General features: G+C 40.8%; 2 protein-coding genes across 5 annotated transcripts in view; one reads left to right on the forward strand and one right to left on the reverse strand.

The window, feature by feature from the left end:
• Positions 1-14,182, reverse strand: part of LOC110981025 (phosphatidylinositol 3,4,5-trisphosphate 5-phosphatase 1-like) — a 27,365-nt gene extending 13,183 nt beyond the window's left edge. Inside the window, exons 1-6 of one of the 4 annotated variants that reach the window (XM_022238172.2) lie at positions 13,647-14,182; positions 9,442-9,626; positions 5,119-5,179; positions 3,366-3,510; positions 2,480-2,729; positions 1,413-1,503 (exon numbers count right to left, since the gene is read on the reverse strand). In XM_022238172.2, coding sequence (XP_022093864.2) covers positions 1,413-1,503; positions 2,480-2,729; positions 3,366-3,510; positions 5,119-5,179; positions 9,442-9,602 — 708 coding nt within the window. In that variant the 5' untranslated portion in view covers positions 9,603-9,626; positions 13,647-14,182. Of the gene's footprint in view, positions 1-1,412; positions 1,504-2,479; positions 2,730-3,365; positions 3,511-5,118; positions 5,180-9,441; positions 9,627-10,520; positions 10,727-10,795; positions 10,956-13,646 lie in introns of those variants that run through there. The other 3 variants (XM_022238171.2, XM_087146010.1, XM_087146009.1) reach the window with 3 other exon arrangements.
• acadvl (acyl-CoA dehydrogenase very long chain) lies at positions 11,200-20,594 on the forward strand. Its single transcript, XM_022238174.2, has 14 exons — positions 11,200-11,366; positions 12,435-12,537; positions 13,050-13,122; positions 14,204-14,268; positions 14,630-14,764; positions 14,857-15,125; positions 15,484-15,612; positions 15,778-15,872; positions 16,109-16,212; positions 16,346-16,537; positions 16,766-16,828; positions 17,019-17,120; positions 17,552-17,868; positions 18,096-20,594. Exons 1-14 carry the CDS (start codon positions 11,293-11,295, stop codon positions 18,307-18,309), a joined length of 1,935 nt encoding a protein of 644 aa, XP_022093866.2. The 5' UTR covers positions 11,200-11,292; the 3' UTR covers positions 18,310-20,594.
• Positions 20,595-20,870: the final 276 nt, after the last annotated feature.

The raw sequence follows: 20,870 nt of genomic DNA on the forward strand, positions 1-20,870 counted from the left end.
TCTGTGCTAGTATAGTTTGACATGAGTGCCAAACTTAAAGACAAGGAACTGTTACTTTCCAACCTCAGGACACTGAAAACTCAATTAGTTTCAAGGAAAGTGTGCTCAAGTATTGGGCAAATGCTGTAATATGGTTTTTGATTGACCGTCAACGCTCCAGGTTATGGTTACTAGCAGCTCGCCTACGCTACCGACAGCGTTGACGGCAGCGCTTGCCAACCAGTGGTAGTAGCACGCATGCACCCCTCCAATTTGCATATTTCATGGGAAAGGTCCATTGGTGGTACAGGTAGGTAACATTTGTGGACAGCCCAGTAATCTGAAGTGGCCTCTGAGCAGGTAGTATCTCCGTACACAGTTTAAGAGACTCTCTACCGTCTTGAGTAGGATTAGATCTCCATCTCCACAATGATGCAGTTGCTCTTTTAATTTTTTTTTAGTATCGGGCAGGTGAAAAGGCACAACTTCATTCAGGAATTCAGAGTAGGTCTGCACCGAGTTAGTGTTGAGTCTTGTTTATGTCCGCTGTAACTTCAGTTTGGCCAAATTAATCAAGCTTTTGAGACCACTCTTTCAATTTGTGTAGCAGCTTAAGTGGAAATAATCACAACGCACAGCCAAGGATACAGAAAATCTACCCACACACAGCCTGAAGGAGAGATTATCTACTTATAGAAGTCATGCTGAATATGATACGCATTATTTCACTACTGGTGACGAAGTCACATTCATCAGAAAAACAAAATATGTTGAGGTGCAGCTGGCCGGAGTGGCTACAACTACAAAAATGACCAAATGACCAGAGTGACCTCTGTGACATTGTAGGTCCGGCATGCTATGAAAAAAAAACAAAAACCCAAAGTATCACGTCACATGCAGTGTGAGGTGAATCAGATGTGGCAAGCGAAGCTTACAGTACAATTTCAACCTCAACGTTTTGACTTGCTGGCTTTCACGCATGCAGCAAAAGCGCAACTGAGGGGTTAACTGGACGAACCGGCCAATTGCGTCAGAGCTTCTATTAGGGCTGCGGCCAAACGGCAGTGAACTTTTTGGGCAAGTTGTTTTCAAGGCATGGTAGAAATCGAGTTGGAGTGCATGTCAAGAAGATTCCATGTATACAGTCAGGACACACTGCACATCCAGTACCACGATCAACCAGTGTTACCACTTATTCAAGCTTTCTCTGTCCCATGAGGAAGTGATTTCTTGGCATTATCTAGAGCCGGATAGCTGAAATACCTCTTCAATTCAAGAATTTTTATATTAGAGCTTCCATTAAAGCCACTGACAACACAGGATAAGCGTTTCAAAAGCTGGTAACAAAATTACTTAGATAAATTAAACTTACAATGTAGATGTAATTTTTTTCACCAGAATGTTGTGGATATTAAAAGGCAAGTTTGTTTTACCTCGTTGGCTGAGCTTGTCTTGCTTGGGACTGATGACAGTTCAAAGAGTTGCTGTAATGCTTTCATTTTGGCTAAGAACAAATCCAGTTGCCTGCAGATGTGACAAAAAAGACAGAAAACTGACAAGGATAATCAGGAACAAATGAGATCCAGGCACTTGTTGGGAAAAAGTATCAGATAACTTGACAACTTTCAAAGGTGTTGTTCAATTTGAAATGGTTTGATCTTAATAGAAGACAGACATTCTACAGGGTAATAAATGGAGGAGATGGACAAACTTTTGTCATTTCGTTTATGTCCCCGGGAAGAGAACCAAATGAAACATGCCTCATACATAAGTTTGGGGGCATAAATCCCATGCAAAGGGTTGGGGCTTTGGGAATCTAGAATACACTGCCAAAAATTAATGTGAAATGTGAGAGATATAAGGGGACAGTAATTACATTTTACAAAATGTTTTTTACGTTACACGTACAAAGTTGTTTTATCGGCATGCAAAAAATGCTCCGGCTACTGGTATACTGCCCTGGCTTAAAAGTGTATCTGTCCTTTTTGCTTTTCACTGACGGCCAAAAATAAAATCAGCATTGAAGAACCAACACGCTAATTACTGCCCATCCTGCTGCGCATTCCTTTGGGGGTAAGAGGCAAGGCCAAGGGCAACAGGAACCTAAAGGGAGGTGACAGGGGACAACTTTGGAACCGAACCTGAAGGGGAAATTGCTTCGGGAAATGAAGCACTGATTGGGAAATCTCCTTAGCAACGAAGTTGGCAGGTGGGTTTTTATGTTGGAAGCACAGGAGGGTAATCGTTTCAACTTGTCGGGTGGGAATGGATCAAGGGTTTTCTTTCAGTGGATAACCTGAAATGAAATGCCTGAACAACATGACCATCTTTTCATGGCTTTCAACGATGGATGCCACTGTCACCAAAACTGTTACGGTCAACCTGTTAACAATGCAATCTTGTTCATTCCCTATGACACGCTGTCACTGTCATTCTCATCAATGACACCATCCTGGTCATTTCTACACTTATTCCCCACCTAATATCCCAAAACGCCTACTTTGTCAGTTCCCTTGCTGACGACAGGACCAGCTGTCGCAGGTGACCGGCTGTGGTGGCCCCCGCCTTGACGTCCTCGTAGTCCTGCTTAGCCTTGGAGCTCATGTAATCCCGCAGCTTCTCCAAGAACTGGCCGTCCAGGGCCGTCTGGTCCAGATACTCCAGGCGGGACCGCAGCGTGTGCAGGGCAATGTCAGTAGGCGAGGCCATCGAGAACGAGTCCGATTCTTCCTCCTCTGTGGGCTCGTCATCTTCACCGAAACAATTTTCGCAAGAGAGTAGTTTGTAAAAAACAACTTTTTGAATCAGACCTTTAAGCCAAATGCAGAGGGTGAAATTACAGACTCTTAGAGCTTATATGTTTTACTAGTCCTATGGCATTTATGTCAGCAATGATTATCAACAAAGGGTCCTGATGCCCCCATGTGAATTGGGGCTAGGTAAAAAGTTGCATCCAAAACCATATTTTTTTGAGGGGCCAGACTTATTTTGAGGAGGGGGCCAAACAATGCAGAACTTTTCCTGTTACCTTTTGTGGCCTTTCTGGGGGTTGAGGCAACATTCTGGGGGCTGCTTACATGCTTTTGGAATAAACAACAAAATTCCCTTTAATCATTTAGAAAACAACACATTTTGGCTCCCTTTTTTGGGGGGTGGGGGGAGAGTGTGAGGGAGGGCATGGCCCCTAATAGGGACATAATCAAGGCTTGAAAAATGGCCCAATTTTAAAGATTTTTCATCTTCAGGCTATGTCCAATTTATCTGGCTGTGGCTGGAGAAAACATGCATGCCTATGGAAGCCACAAGACAGTGGCTTCAGGTATTTCTCCAGCCACAGCCAACTGACTTGGGACATGGAGCCTGTGTTGGGTTCAACCCATCCATACCCGAGTCTTGCTCCTCTTCCGTTTCAACTTTTGGTGCCTCGGTGGGGTAGCGTAGTGGGCAGCACAGACCATTGTTGGTGATGCTGTAGCTCTGAATGAGCTCTGGCACGTTACTGAACGTATGCTGTTTAGTGGCATCTGACGACTTCAAGAAGGGGGGATGGTGCAAAATAACATGGATGGAAAAAGATTTCATTTCCGACACGACTCAAATCTAAGCTTTCACTCTCAAAGTATCTCATCGAGTATAAATCATCTCACTACCTGACAGCTCTCAGTGATCAGTTTGGGTCCTGATGTAGAAGTAGTGTAAACTGAATTTCGTTTCTGTCAACTTCCCTTCCTTATCTTTTATAACAAAGGTTAAAAAAGGACTTCTAAACCCTCAATGTACTGCAACACAAGCAGAAAAAAAGCTGCTACATTTTGTTGCATTTGCACGTAGCAGTCAATACAACTGGCAGAGTACAGGGCACAGTTCAACATAGCTGCCCGAACCAGGGTTTCAACTGTGTGTCCAGTTACAACACACTGTTCACGTCATGCTTTTCTTGCATTTTATTGCATCCAGCAGGTTCCCGTTTTCAAATGTACTGCATTAGGTTTCTAAGCCTGAGAAAATCGTTTTAAACCAAATTGCATCAAACTCCTCATTCAAAGATTCTAGGCAATTCTACAGTAACCTTGAAGGAAAGGTTGAAGTCAGAAAAAAAAAAAACCTCAACGAGTCCTTTAACATAAGAGTTATCAGGAATTCTTCAAAAATCAGCAAAATGACCTTTTTTTTCACGAACTGTTTCCGTCCCTTTAATTGAAACAGTCATCTTTTTCTTCCCAGGTCTGTTTCCAATTCAATTCATGGATTCGATTGTCACATTCCGAGGGAGGTCCGAGTAATACAAACAGAAGATTGGCCAGCCTCCACTCAGAACAATCACAATATCAGATTTTTATCCGAACCAAAACAGAAAGCAGGATGTGGCAGCAAAATTCAACCAACTTTCACAGGCCGGAGCCTATTGGCACACACATTTATTCAGTTCAACACAACAGTGACCTAATGCAGACCGGGAAACAAGCCTGGAATGCAGGAAACAGGAAAAAATTTCTTTAAAAAAGTCAGCAAAACCATACTGCCCACAAGGAAATGCCATCACAAAAGTGGTACAAAGCGGTACATACATAAATGAGGGAGTTATTTCAAAGACACCAGTACCCATTTTCCCATAATTACAAAATAGTTTTTAAAAAAGGATAAAGGATAACCCTAAACTTCATTTTTCACTAAACTGATCTACATGTATTTAATATTTAACTAAGGTGTATAAACCTTTTCAAAGGTTTCTTTGGAACTGACAGGAGAGGTTGGAATTGTATCAGGTACAAAAATGGTACTTAGCTCTTGCACTTTGGAAAAAAAATTAACTCTTCAAACAAAACATGCAATGAATACCTCGAGCAAGAACATTTTATGTTATTGCAAAAATTCACAGGTTTTCCTTTCTTTTTGGCCAAAAAGTATATGTTTTTATAATGGTTGTGCCTGTCAAATTGAACAGTACTTTTTTGGGACTGCAAGTAGAGTCAGATTTTGTAGTGCGAGTGTAGAGTCAATTCCTTGACAATTTTTCTGGTCAAAGGGTAGGATGTACATGTACCTGTGGGATTTCAATGACTGGTGATGATGCACTGTATGGGAACAAGAATTCACGGATGAGACAGACATGTGAGGGGTTTTGACCTCTGACCTCACCTTAATGAGATACCCATTCCCATCGGGTAATATACGATACTGGTAGATACGACCCTCGCACCTGCAATGCAACGTGAAAACAATGTTTATATCGGAGTTTATCAGAAACCAGGAGGGTACAATGTACATGCATGCATGGCAGGATACAGAGAGACATAAAATTTGCGTAAATTTAACAGGTTTTTTACTCAAAGGACGACAGCACAGACAATTTATGTGGAATGATTCGTAATGCAGGAATGTTCACTCTTTGTTCATCAAGTACTTTAAGAACGCTGGCCAAACTACATGTACAGTACATGTATTTGCTAATGGCCTAAAACACGCACGCCAAGACAGGTCTCTTTGCAGAACCTGCCTACTTTGATGACATGTACATGAAGTTGCGCTGGAAAAGTCATTTTGCTGAAGATATGCGAGCTGTATGCAGCTGTTAAAGACGTTTACCCAAGCTGAACATTTTTCTCACGGCAGACCATACACCATGATACTGAATTCTGACGTTTGAACTTTTCCCGCATGATCTGGTCTTGTTCGTGCCATCCATGCTTTCCTCTAAAAACCCTGAAAATTTTAGAGTTTTGCTTTTGGAAGGTTTTTTGCTTTGCTTTATATTAGTGAAATGACAATTCTGGCACGAGTTAAAATTCAGGAAATTTAGGCAAACACATCACAACCAGTGCACCGTCCGTTAAACCAATTTCACTGGCAGGTAACCTAACAAAGTTTTTTAACTGCCCACAGGCTCCAGGGACTTCCAAAAGAAATCCCTGCACAATACTAGTTCATGTATTTAGCAACACACACCTTTTCTCTGAATAACATCTGAAGAAAGAATAAAACATGTACATGTACATGTCCAACCAAAAGATCTGTAAGACACAGATTTTTTAATGAGGCTCAAGGTTGGAAGATCAAGGAAGCTCGAGCCGCAAAGGTACAGCTTTCACAAAATGTAGGTCACTTGTTATCAGAGAAGAAATATTATTACACTTCATGGGTATCAACAATACACGAGTTTTGTCAGTATAAAAATAGGACATCTCGAACAAGGAAATGAATACATGTACACTACAAGTACGTGTACATGTACTGTACGTGTACATGGTCATGATGGTTACTCCCTTGGCTTGTTCTGCTTGCATGATTTTCACCAGCACACTGACTAAACATGCATAATAGTATAAATCCTTTATGTACATACATGTACAGTACTGGAATGCTTGGCTTTGGGCAATGGCAAAAGGTACAAATATCCTTTTGACAGTTTCATGAGATTTAATACATGTCTTTATTATTGAAAAAACAATAGGAACTTGTGTCTACACAATGACAGGTGTGGCATGATTCTCTTGAAAAAAGGGGTTGAAAAAATCTGTTTCCTTTTAAAACGAAACTACTTTTCAAGCCTTTTCCCCCAGAAACTTCAGTTGGTGAAGTTTTCAGGAAAACAGGAAATCAATAGGGAAAAAAAAAGAAAAAAAAAATCAATTCTCTCTCTCTTTTAACCAATAAAACTACAGTTCCAACAGATCAATAAATGATAAAGAATATGCAGCTTCATAAAAACTCCTCTTACCCTGAATTTATTTTCAATTTGCATGTCTTTAACTTGCAGGATTAAACCAACAAGTATAAACCTTTGGGCCAAACCGAACTGGTTGAAATGTCAGAATGCACATAGTGCTGCACTTTCCCCCATTGTATTTTTCCTGACTGAATCAACGGTACCTCCATGACAATGCATATCATATTTTTTTCATTTCGTAAGGTGCATCCTCTCAATGATACAGTACACAAGTAGAATTCAACAATATGTGAGCTCAAAAAAGAAGAAAATCAATTAAATCATACATCTCCTCGTGCCTTGAAAGGGAAACTGAGCGAAGACTTTTGATGCAACATATGTGCAGTAGGCCTACATATGTACATGTACACGTAAATGTACATGGAGGTTTCAGTAAAAATGGGCAGTTTCTATGGATTACAGATACATACATGTACATGTACATGTGGGTCATTCCATGAAGTTGGGCAACACCTGGTTATTTGCCTATGGTCTGAAGACCTTGGGAGTAAATCACAGTGCTTAATTCTCAAATAACTTGCCGGTTTGATTTACATCATAAAAAAGAACACATAGAGAGGTATATTGTTGAACCATTTTGTTCATGTTTGTGGAAACATTTTATGCACCATAAAGCATGAAAAAGTGGTTTCCGGTTATGTAAAACCAGGGTTTTTGTGACAAAATAAATGAGCATTTATTACGAAGAGAGTAGGTTGTAAGTAATTGTAAACACTGTCATATTTTTTACATGTTCGCATCTATATCAACCCTTGATAGTTCACTATATACATGTAATTTTATGTTAACGACCCCTCCGTCATAAGTGAGCCCCTGTTTTGTTCGAGGGTACGGATGTAATGTGTGGTTTCCATACACAAATGGTCACATTACGTCCGAAACAGGAGTTCGTTTTTTGGACCAGGAAAAATGATTGCTAACTACATCATCACAGTTTGAAAACTACAACCAAGATGAACTTTTTCTCGACTTGGCATTCACTGCTGTATTTCAGTTCAAAAGAAATAATTTGTTCTTGCCAGAATGCCGAGAGTGGTTTCCACGGCCATTCTGTTAATTGTATCCACTACCCTTGGTGTTCCGTAACACGGAAGTGTATGTCCCCTCCTTGGAAATGGATTCTTCCATTCTTCAACAGCTCTTTCTTACAATTCAGAAAACAAAACATCTTTTTGTCGTTATCAGGCATGCTTTTTCCCGCTTGCCAAACATGGAGTTTCCATACGTTACGTTTATGACGCAGTTACGACACTCTAAGTTTGTCAGAAGTGAATTCATCCATTAGAGACCAGTATGATTGACTTCATCATAGAAAGAATGAATCCTTAAAATTTACAACAGGTGTAGTGTGCTCATGCTCGGTAAATTTTGATTATTTACAATTTACAACTGATTGGAAAAACTTGGACGTTTTCCAAGTTACACCCATATCTTGTCATTGCAATGACTGTTACCATTATGTAATAATAGGGGGGTACCACAATCCCCTGGGAGGAGCCATACCTTCAACTCATACATTAACAGGTGTTGAACACATTTTCAAACTGAAATGTTGACCATCTATAGTTAAGCAATCACTCCAGTTTGCATACTTCTGTGATATTATTATTATCTATACATAAAAAAAGAAAATATGGTACATGCCCCCACAGGTCCAAAATGGTACAGTCTCGTTGCTAATACGTCTAGTTTCACATATCCCTCAAGGATTAACGGTAGAGCAATTCCACATTTGCGCAGAACCATGCTAGCGAACAAAACGTGGTGTGTGCAGGCCGGCAGGCTGTGATTTTCCCCATTTGCGCCCTGCGCAGGGACAGGGTTTTGGCAACATTCCGGCGAGGAAATCTTAAATAACGGTGCCAAATTTTTTGCACTGTTTTCTGTGAAATCTGACATGATATTTTCAGTGTATTTTGAATATAATCATGGACAATGTAGTAAAGATTGACACACATATTTCCATCAATGCGGCCGTATGTTGCCACAAAGATTGCATTTCCTTTGAACCTGACCATGCCAACCGAATACGGGAAAACGCTCAACCTGACCACATGGTACCTGATCTGGAAAATTCTCCCAAAATGAGTACATGTACCTATCCTGACATTTATTCTTGTGGTTTACTCCCTTCTTTATTTTTGTTGGGATACTTGCCAATATTTAGAACATACATTGTAACAAAAGAATCTTCATAACATATATTGTAACTTGGAGAAATTATCGTTGCATGCTGAAACTCTATGGGGTTTCTGTGTTACATCCACAACCCGCTGCATGTTGCATAATCCCTTGTCTGCATAAGTTATTACAAAAGTATTACTAGTTATGAGAAACACCGTTAATGATCTGTCAAAACTTGGGGAAAAATGACACAAGTGAACTTGGACTCTGTAACACTTTGCTATCCAATTTCATGGAATGATCTATGTGCAATCATTCTGAATATCAATATGATATTCCACACAGAGAGTTGGTGACGCTTTAAATAAACCAGAAGACAGAAGTAAGGACTGCATGTAGGAAATGACTAGAAATTAGGAGCTCAAATTTGCGCTGTTAAGAAGCTGTAAAGACACTTACATGTAAACATTTCAATTTAATTCATCTCTGAGAGAGTCCGTCACATCGACTCTGAAATTTACATGCGTACAGTTGGTTGAGTTGGTTTGAAATGACCCAGCTGTCACATTTTCTCAACTACAAGAATCCTGCCGCTCAAAGTTTCAACTTACAAGACAGACAGGACGTAGGCTCCTTTGAAGGACTCGCTGTCTCGGACCAGGAAGGACCCCGTCCTATTGGCTCGCATCAGACACTCCTCTGTCTGTAGCCGGGTGATGCTGCCGTGGTACCAGGGATATGCGAGCGGGGCACCAGGAGCTGGGATTGACATGGTTAGTGCGTGGTACTGGTGTATCTGAACGGTCAAACAAAACAAACAGCCATTTTTTTTCCAAACGTAGGACGAATAGCTAAATTTTTGGTGACTATATGTTAGACACTTTACAGGAATAATCAAATGACATTCTTGAGTCGAACACTTAAACTGTACTGAGCCAAAATCTCCAACGGCAGAGAAGTACGAAGTTCATGTCAGAAGCCAAAGACCGAAGAAAACCACTCGGGTTTAAGAAAATGCCTACCGATAATGTCCCTAGCCAAGATTGTCTGCTCTATGAGCAAGAATCTGGTCATTAGGAAAAACTCCAACGGCAGAGAGGGACGAAGTTCATTCAGAAGGCAAAGATGGAAGACAGCCACTTGAGGTGTGAGAAACGATCTAGTGTCCCTACCCCCCCCACAGTCTGCTATATGAACAAGTAGCTGACTAGGCAGAGAGTCCAACGCAACCAGTCAATAAAAAAACATTGGTAACATGTGGTTTGTGCCACACTCCCACAAAGTGACTTTTGCAAACTGCAAGCAGCCCGCAAAATGTCATTTCCCTACATGTGGGGAACATAAAAAGGGATTCACAAATAGGGCATGCATTGCACGTACATGTAGCTTGCAGTAAAGTCTCAAGACATTCAGGAAGCCAACGAATCACTTGCAAATAAAAGACTTCACTTCAACAAAAAGAAACGCCATTTTGGATGCAACTCTGGCGATACTGCAACTGAATTACCATCTTTCAATATGGAAAACAACCCACAGATGTCTAATTTCAATGTACATACATGTACACACATACAGTACGGGTGAACATGTAGTTGGTGCACTGCAGGACTGTGCCTTGCAGTGTCTATTGATTAACAAGCAAACTACATGTCCACACATAAAAAAACAGAAAATGAGGTCTGAGGCTTACGTGTACATCTGGCATGTCTGGGACGTTCTGAAATGAGTGGATTCAGCTTAGACTTGGTTTCGAAAGTTGCTTCAAAATGGCTGGAACCAGCGAAAGCAAAATCTAAGCCAAATCCATCTGTTTCGAAAATGCCCAAGGACTCGGCTCAAGCCTCATCACGATGGCTGAACATTTCTTGTCCACGTTGAATCTTACCAATACCATGACCGTGCATGCATACATGGTTGTTTTAACAGCGCAAGTTACAAGAAATCACAGAAACTTTGGCAGCCTACCTGATTACTCAAACACGGGAAATCTCTAGGAAATATTCCGAATTCCAAGCCACAGATTCCGAAACGACATGACACTGACAGATCACTCTCGTGCTGCGACCATACTTCCGGAATTAAATGTCTTCGCAACTACCGCCACACTTCCGCATTTAATTCACGCGCTATATAACGAGAATACGCGTGATTATATACAGCCAATTAAGAAAATTTTGTCATTGGAAATAATTTTTCCAAAACCATTTTCGTGGCAACGGTAGCGATCAAATAATTAAATGTATACGTATCACGTTTTTCTTTTGAATTTAAAAAAAAGCATCAATAACTTTATAATGAAACGTATAAATAATGTCATTTTATGTAAGAGTAATTACGTCATAATTGAATGGCACGTGACGAGACATGAATAATAATAAACAACACACACGGCTTTACCGGCCGACAGCGTTGAGAAACTTTCTTGAGACTCGGTCTTAGAACTGACCATTTTACCTTTCAATATGATGCGATCGGCCAGATTACTTCCAGTACTGCGTGAAAGCATAAGTGGAAGTTTACGATCCACGGTAGTAAGGTAGAGTTACTTGTCTTTGTTGTTTTAAAAGTACATGTAAAATAGAAGGACATTGTTGTAATCCAGAGACGTAATCATCGGCGGCTATGGTCGACTCGCCCCACGGCATTTGTGTTCCAAAGCCCTTGTATATTCGCCCCCATTCCCCAATATAGTCGCTCCACTCACAGTTTGCCTCCTATTCCTAATCCTGTCAAAGTACGTTATGAAAAATATCCAAGGATGTTTGTAGTGGAGAGTGTTTCACATGTCTCATATAATTATCGATAGATAATTTGCATATGCCTACTGCCATAAACCTGCTGCGAGCATCTGAGCATGGCGAGCTGCATTCTCAAACCCCATTTTTAATTTCAAACATTTTGATTTTCAGATGATGTAAGTAAGGCCTTAAGGCTTAGCCCAGTGGACGTCGTCTACATTGCATTGCAACTAACATCCGGGTATAAAGTCCTCCTGCCGTAGCGAATTTTTTTTTTTTCTCACATCTTTAGGCCTACCTGGTGGAGGCCGCTCAAATGTCTTTCACAAGTGCCTAGCTAATACCAATATCTGTAGCATGCTCGGTCTTGTTGGAGAGTTGATGGGGACAGAAACGCTTGTTTCCTGCAAGATATTTAGCAGCACCGAGTATTGCAGTATTTGACAAATTTTGTTAGTTGTGTAAGTAAAAGGAAAAGCCGGGTAACTAAAGAAAATCGGGAAAAATCAGGTTTGCGCTCTCAGTATTATTCCAGCCAACCATAAACAAAATTAATGTTTGCTACACGTAGTTGTACTCTGGATGGTTTGCATTCTGTTTAGCACTTTTTTATTTAAGTTGATATTTTCATTTAAAAAAAATGGAATTATGGAACTTATTGTGCAGTTCCTTCATATCTTGGGTACATGTACGTACCTGCATGTGTATCTAGAAGTAAACACTCATTCGTACATCAAAGATTTTATGCAATTTTGCAGGCACCCTGTATTTCCATTGCATGCACTTGCCAACCCAGCCCACCACAATAAATTCCCTGCCTCTTGTTTAGCAGATGCGACCTGGAAATTCATTCTTTTGTTTTGCAGGCCGAGTGCTATACCATGGAGTGTGCAGAAGCGATATAAGGCCAGCATGGCAGAACCCAAGAAGCATGATGCATCGTCGGAGCAGACTCCGTCCAAAGCGAGAGTCAGTCTTAGTTTCTGATTTACCCTTACCCCAGTCTCTGGGCTCAGTTTGCAACAACCTTATCTCAGCGTACAAAATTAAAGAGACAATAAAAGAGGGAAGAATTCCATAGGCGATGCTGCTTGACACCCTGTGCACAAACCCCTATTAGATCGATCAGAAAAATTCTGACAAAAATATTTGCTAAGTGAATACGTCATTGTTAAATTTGACTTTATAGAACATTTTATTGCATTCAGATGGCAAATAGGTCACTGGAGGGGAAAATCAGTGGTGTCTTTATAGAATTCTTAAAAAAACAAACAAACACACAAACAAAAATTAGAATTTGGCAATTGGAATTATGTGTTTTGTTCTTGCAACTTGTGAAGTTGCATAACAAACTCTGGTTTGAAAAGATGCATACATTTGCCTATAATTGTTTCATATTTTGGAAAGAATGCCATTGCAGCATCTTTAGTCATTAAGAATGCTTGCCCATTCCGCCAACGGTGTTCTGTTTTTGGATACAGGAGACGCAGTCCTTTGGAATGGGTTTGTTTAAAGGCGAGATCAACCTGCAGGAAGTGTTCCCTTTCCCTGAAGGTAAGCTTGCATCCCACTTATATGCCTACGGCTGGAAATAACATGCGAGTCTGTGGGAAATGTACCAAGCCGCTGGCTGGTAGCTACCATAGCTACATCTGTTTTCCCTAGCCGTATCCGCTGAATTTGGATGGCCCATAACCTTGGTCAGTATATGCATGTAACTCAAGCCATTGATTCACCAGATATCTAGGTGAACTTGTAGAGGTGGTTGTCATCACGTCGCAGGTGATGAGTCATTGCGCACCTGCTGGAATGATGCTTTGTGTGAATGCTGGACTTTGCCAGGCTGTACTGCCAGGGTTATCATTTCAGGTTGATATCTGCTCATTGTACTTGCCTACATGCACAAAATGTGCAGTACTTAATTACATGTACATGTTCCCAGTCCCATGTACATTTGAGAATAATGAAGTCCTTTTTCACTGGAGAAATAGCACCAAGAAGGCGTGTTTAGTTTTGCACGTATCGAAGTAAAACATAATGAATATGCAAATTGAATGCACACCAAAATCAAATCGTACCTTGGCTAGCCTTTTTGATTGAGGTTGAAGTATTTGTAGCAAGTCTCCGTGGTGACTCTCTCCATGCAGTGATTTGTACAGTTATCTACCAAGCAAATAAAAAGGCTGTTTGCCTCAGTAAAAGAAAACTACTACGATAATAATCAGCAGTGTGTTTCACCAATGTAAACTTCTGGCTGTGAACTAGTTTTATAGACAATCAATTAAGTTCGGCTGTTTTTTTTATATTGACAAATGCGCATATGTCTGAATATCTTTTAATGTTCCAAACATGTGCACACTGTCCGGTTCGTAAGTGTGACGTCGCTTGAGTTGAAACCATGCCCACTGCACATGCAGAGCACATAGGGTTACATGCACTGATCACCGTTTGCATGGAACCGTAAGTTAGCGCGCAACTTCAGTGATTGTCCAGTGGGAGCTTGCAAATCGTGGCACATCTGCCTTTGTGACGAAGTCACTTATGAACTGGGTTGAAATTACATGTAAATTCAGTAGGAAATCATTTGGATGTAATTGATTTGAACACAGAGAAAACAATTGTTACCTTTCTTTAGTGTTGACTCCGGAAATGGCCGATGAGACAGCGATGTTTGTGGAACCAACTCACAAATTCTTCCAGGTATGTTAATATCACCAGGTTTTCATTCCCAGATTATCAAGTGGGTCTTACTAGCGTAGTTTTATATGCACCATTGCAAGATTTGTACATGTTACCAACTTCATATCTTGGCAAAACTGGCCACACTTTTGCAGCTGTGACATCTGATGAACAGTTCCAACGGAATGTCAAAACATACTTCTCATCGCTCTTAGCTAGTGACTACTCCGTCAAGTTTTGGAATTGCGATCATCAGTGACAATCATTGTTGACCCTGTGTCCTTTGCTGTCAAAGTAGAGATGCTTTTTTACAGGCATTGTATAAAATGACCAAAGAGATGTGTACAGTGACGAGTAATGTGCCTTGGTTTGGATGTTGTAGGAAGTGAACGATGCGGCCAAGAACGATGCCTTGGAGAAGGTGGAAGATCACACCATGCAGGGTCTGAGGGAGATGGGTGCATTTGGCTTGCAGGTACCCACGGAACTGAGTGGACTGGGTCTGACCAACACCCAGGTAGGGGCTTTTTACAATTTTTCCTGGTTCCCTTGGACATAAGAGAAAGAGCCGTCAGGTTTGCACCCACCTTTTCTATTCCTTTTTGTCAGTATGCCAGAATGGTTGAGGTGGTGGGTGAATACGACTTGGCCGTGGGGATCGTTCTGGGCGCCCACCAGTCCATCGGCTTCAAGGGCATCACACTGTTTGGCACGCCGGAGCAGAAGAAGAAGTACCTGCCACCACTGGCCAAGGGAGAGAGGATGGCCGCCTTCTGCCTGACGGAGCCATCCAGCGGCTCCGATGCAGCATCCATCCGAACGAGAGCTGTGCTGAGCGACGACGGGAAACACTTTATCATGAACGGGAGCAAGCTCTGGTGAGTGGCATGGCAAATGTTGTATGCCACCCATCAAAGGTTAAACCATGAGTGAATTGTTGAGTGTTAAAGATTGTATCTCATTGTCAAGAGGTCTTTTCAAATGTCAAAGGTTTTTCCAGGTTATTTGCCATTGGCATTTCATAAAATGTCAAATAGTTGTGTCCAGTTTCAATAGTTATTTTAATGTCGGATGTCTTTTTTTTTTTAATGTCAGATGTCAAGTTGGCCGTGGTTACTTTTTTACTTGCTTTTTAATAGCCAGATGTTTTTTATCAGTGAAAGATAGTTTTGTAATGCCACATGATGTGGTTTTCAAAGTAACAGAATTAGAAGAGTCTAATGTTCCTTCCCTCAGGATCAGCAATGGTGGACTGGCGGATGTCTTCACAGTGTTTGCTCAGACACCAGTAACGAACGCTGAGGGCATCACAAGGGACAAGATTACTGCATTCATCGTGGAGCGAGGCTTCGGGGGTGTCACAAGGTAAAGACACACTTCTGGTACATAACACTCTTGTCTGAATGGACCATAACCATCCATCTTTGTCATAGATCCGGCTAAAGTGAATTGAACCTGAATTCTTTGAATGTGCATTTTGTTGAGGGAGTCAGTTTTGATGTTTTTGCAATCCAACATGATCATTTGCAGTGGTCCCCCAGAGACGAAAATGGGCATCAAGGCCTCCAACACGGCTGAGGTGAACTTCGAAGATGTCAAGGTGCCTGTGGAAAACATGCTTGGAGGTACGCGGAATGTTTATTCTGGTTTTAGTGCTGCCTTGATTGCAGTTCCGTTACGCTTTCAATGTTTCTACGTTTGAATTCCATGTCCAAATCTGGCTGTGTTTTTGCAAGTAGAGCTTGTCGAATTGACGCACAAAGTACCACTTTGATGTTGTTAGAAAGAACTTATCAGACTCAAGAATGAACATGGGAGGAAAGCAACCATTCTCTAATCACTGTCTCATTTCTTTCTGCAGAACTTGGTGAAGGCTTCAAGGTTGCCATGAAGATCTTGAACAATGGTCGTTTTGGCATGGCTGCTGCCTTGTCTGGAACCATGAAAGGACTGATCAAGAAAGCTGTAAGTCACATTCTTTGCCTCAGACAGTCCTCAACCACTTCAAAACTCCTTTCAGTTGTGCTTCAACCATTTTTTGCCATGTGACCCGCCAACGTTCACAACTCTTTCTTAAAATATTGTGGCATTTCTGCAGGTGGATCACGCAGCCAACCGCACCCAGTTTGGAGAGAAGCTGGACTCCTTCGGCGCGATCCAGGAGAAGCTAGCTCGCATGGCCGTCAAGCAGTACGTGAACGAATCCATTGCCTACATGATCTGCGCCAACATGGACGCTGGATCAACCGAGTTCCAGATCGAGGCTGCCATCGGGAAAATCTTTGCCTCGGTGAGTCAGGAGTTCCATTCTTAATCGAGTAACCCGGTGTTGAATGGTTAATCTGGTCTTGCTCTTTTGAAATCCCTAACTGAGTTATATTTCTCAATTTGGTCAGAGTCCAATTTGAGCGGTACATTATTTTTTGGCTTAGATTGAATTTAATCATGGTAGCTCAGATTGAATTTAATCAACGTAGCTGCTGTTCAGTGTGTATATATTTTTCTCTTATGCCTTTAGGAATCGGCTTGGCAGATTGCAGACGAGGCCATTCAGGTTTATGGTGGCATGGGCTTCATGAAGGTAAAAAAACCTGTCAGTTGATTTGTGATCTTTGTGTCTTTTGAACTGTGAACTTTGTGTCCTCTGATTTGAACAATATGAAAAGAGAAGAAATGCCAAGCATTAGCTGTTTCATGCCAACAAATTTTAGCGTTCTAAGAATTAAACCTGTTTCACAAAATAATTTGGTGGTTTGGCCATTTTCTTGCAGGAAGCTGGTTTGGAGCGGGTGATGAGAGACCTCCGCATCTTCCGCATCTTTGAAGGAACCAATGACATCCTCCGTCTCTTCATTTCGCTGACTGGACTCATGGTGAGAGCAGAGCTTGTCATCTTACACTCGTTGAATGGCCGTTGTCATAACATTTACAAAATCTTCAGTAATATCTTGACACTTGGCCTGTCTTGACACTTTACTAATCCAACCGTGCTTAACCCTCCTGCAATCAAATTGCTTCACAAAATCCAGTCACTTGTCAAAAAAGAATGTGTGAGAGGGTTAAAAGTTTGTTGTCATATCTGACAGAATTACCAGCAGTAAAATAATATGGTATTAAAATGGAAAATGTACCAAGTTGTTTTAAATTCAAATGTTGTAAATACCATATCTTATTGACTAGACCCTTGATAGGAGCTGGCTTGCTTCATTGCATGCAGAATATCCCGGCTTTGTAGAGCACTGATAATATTTTGTAGAGTGCAGGTTGGACTCCTGTTTATGTGATTTCCTGTGGATAAATCCAGAATGCTGGCCAACGCCTGAAGGAGCTGCAGAAGGCCCTGAAGAACCCGGCCATGAACCTGGGCGTGATCATGGAGGAAGCCAACAAGCGAGCCAAGCGGATGGTGGGCATCAGCTCGGGTCCCTTGCTGGCCGAGCACTGCCACCCCGGCCTGCAGACCTCGGCTGATCAGGCCTCCAAGGCCATCAGTGACTTCTCGGCCGCCGTGGAGGACATGCTGATCAGCCACGGCAAGAATGTGGTGCACCGACAGCTGGAGCTGTGGCGGCTGGCTGACGCAGCTATTGACATCTACGCCATGGTTGCCACTCTGTCCAGGTACGTCTGTCGACATCACATCCCTTGTCCCATTGCATGTTTTTGCCATACCCAATTTTTGACACGCCTATCGGTTTTTGACAGATTTGGTATTGTCGCACTTGGCTTTTTGACATACATCTTTTTGACAGACCAATGTTTCTGACATCCTTTTTTTTGACATTTGAATTTGGTTTTCAGATTTCTGTTGGAACCCTGTTGAAAAATGCTTCCCATCTCTCTTTCAGAGCCTCGCGTTCCCTGAGCAACAAGGTGCCCTCAGCCGAGCATGAGCAGACCATGTGCAAGTTCTTCTGCAATGAGGCCTCGGTACGCGTGGAGGACAACCTCAAGGCCCTGAAGAACAAGCAGACAAAGGAGAACTTTGACGCCATCCCCAAGATCTCCAAGGCCATGGTACAGACGGGAGGGCTGCTGGCTGAGCACCCTCTCGGCTTCTAAGTAATTCAGACATTGAAGCACCGTTCCAATCAAAACAAGAAGACAATAATAGGCACTACCCAATCTCTGGTACTCGACAAGAAAAGGATTTACCTGTTATGTTGCTCAAAATAATCAGCAAAAAGAGCATTTGGCACACTTTGTCTGTTTCCTTAAGAACAATGCATTTATTATGAAGACTGTGATTATATCATTGTTACCAGACAATTTTCCAACAATAGGCCTCACGCTGAATCATGTCTTTTTGTTGAATTCTAATGGTCGATTTCAAAGGATTAACACAAATGTCCTAGGTTTGACGAGTTCAATACATATACTTGCTGAAATCTTAACGTAATATTCTAGCTTTTAAAATTGTGCATTGTACACGTAACAGTGAATATTCATGGGTTGGAATGGTGCTTGGAAAAACATGTTCAAATTGAGAAACAGACATAAAATTAATTTCAGGACACTTAACATATAGAGAACTGGGCATCATCAAGCTTTTGTAAACGAAATATTTTCTAATGCAACCGTATGGGTTGAACTGCCGTAGTCTAGTTTAAAAACTAACGAAGGTGTTAAATTCCATGTTCATATGTAAATAAGTTATGCTGAAAATTATGCATGGAACTTGGAGATGTCTTATATCACTTCTCTGAATTGTAAAGAATTGCATGAGACATGTACATCATTTGGGGATGACACTGACTGATTTTATTGTTGACATTAATGTCATTGTTAGTAGAAGTTTGTACAACATTCATGTTTGAAATCATTGGGGCTGGAAAAGTGAAAAATTTGCATAATAAAATAGGAATAATGTACAGCAACCAACTTATATTAACTGGAACATTTAGAAGCAGCTGTTTTTGAAAAGTTTAGTCATCTATTTTTTGTTTGGCATTCTAAAAGTTGCTGAAGCGATTTTTTTTTGGTCAGTAAGGTTGGAAATGGGATTGAATTGCAATTATTTTAGTATTTGAAAGCTAATGTAGATATATAGAAAATAGCTGTCATCATGTTTCTTGTAAGGCATTCAACAGGTGCATCTATGGTCTTCAACAGGTGCATCTATGGTCTTCAACAGGTGTATTTATTGTGGTCCTATCAAGGCTTGCAGAAAAGACCTGCTGCATTCACATCTTAGGCGCATGTATATGTTGGTATTGTCAGAAGTGTTCTCTCTGGTAGCTAGTTACTTTAATAAACCAATTAAATGCTGAAATTTTGAATGGCCAAACTGAAGTCTTGGGTCGATTTAAGTTGGCACCATTCTGTTTATTTTAACAAATACATGTATTTGAGTGCGTATATGTTCCTTCTTGAGTTTACTGGGTTTTTAAGGATGTATGGATGCAGCAGTATGGTAAAAGGTTTGGGATTTTTGGATAAAGAGTAGAATTAAATGTGTTTTGATGATGTTAAAAACGACCTAGCACTTATTCTACCTAGTTATTCGTGACATTAACTTTGATGAGTTATTGTTAGAGCAGGTGTCTGTCCAGGTAAAAGAGAGAATTGTGTCAGTTAGTTGATTGTAGTTATTAAAATCCTTTAGGTTGAGAAGATAAGTTTGAAAAAGCAAGTCATACCAATTTGTGTCCGAATTCTAAAATGTCTTTATTTAGTATTTATAGTTGATAGAGGTAGTGTAGAATGGAACGGATTGTAGGTTATATCAGTACAAGCAGTAAAAATCATTTCTATGGTTGTTTACTCGAAACGGCAATGCCATTTCAATGCAAGTGCTCCAAAATGTAGTTGTAGAATAGCATCTTTCAAACAAGAATATAGATTGCATGTTTTTTTGTTCTGTACCCATTTGGTGGGCCAGGAATGTCCCAAGAGAAACCCAGTGCATGTCTGAGAAATCTTCAAGGATCACAGATCTCTGATGTGAAAACTGAAAGCGTGTTGGGAAAAAAAGGAGTTTCATCTTTGTCATGATAAAGTGCAGTTAATTATAACATATATCGATATATGACAGTGGCAGTATGTGGAGGACACTCTCAATGCACAGATCTGTAGCGTTACTCTCTGGTGTCGAGTTGGTTTATATCCTTCAAATATGTAATTCATTGTATTATTTTTATGAGTATTTTCACACGATTCGATTTGACTGCCGTGTCTCTATATAATTTCAGTGTTGGGAACAAAACTGCTGTCTCAAGATAATAGATTTTTGCAGGGCCCAAGTTAAACATTCATACATCTTGTTCATCGGGTAAGAACTTTGTTTGATGTTACACAGACCCGATGACTTTGAGAAGGAATGTGATGAAATAAATGTTGGAAATTGATGTCTCATTCTTTTTTTGCTTTGTCAAACTAAATTTAAGAATTTCTAATATCTGGTGTAAAGACAGCGACTGCACCAGATGCCAATTAAGAATGCTGAAGAAAGGAAAAATTCTCTAAAGAAAAATGTTACTTCCAAAATCCTGCCTAAAAAACAACCAAAAAAATTCAGGTGACATTTTTCAAGACAAACGTTTACTCACCTGTCATGATCAGGTTGTAATACTTAAAAAGGGGTCAACTTTCAAGAAGCATGAGATCATTCCACAAAAGAGTAA

This window comes from Acanthaster planci, linkage group LG14 (assembly GCF_054643075.1).
Source record: "Acanthaster planci isolate LZ-2023a linkage group LG14, COTS_SCS, whole genome shotgun sequence".
Classification (NCBI taxonomy): Eukaryota; Metazoa; Echinodermata; class Asteroidea; order Valvatida; family Acanthasteridae; genus Acanthaster; species Acanthaster planci.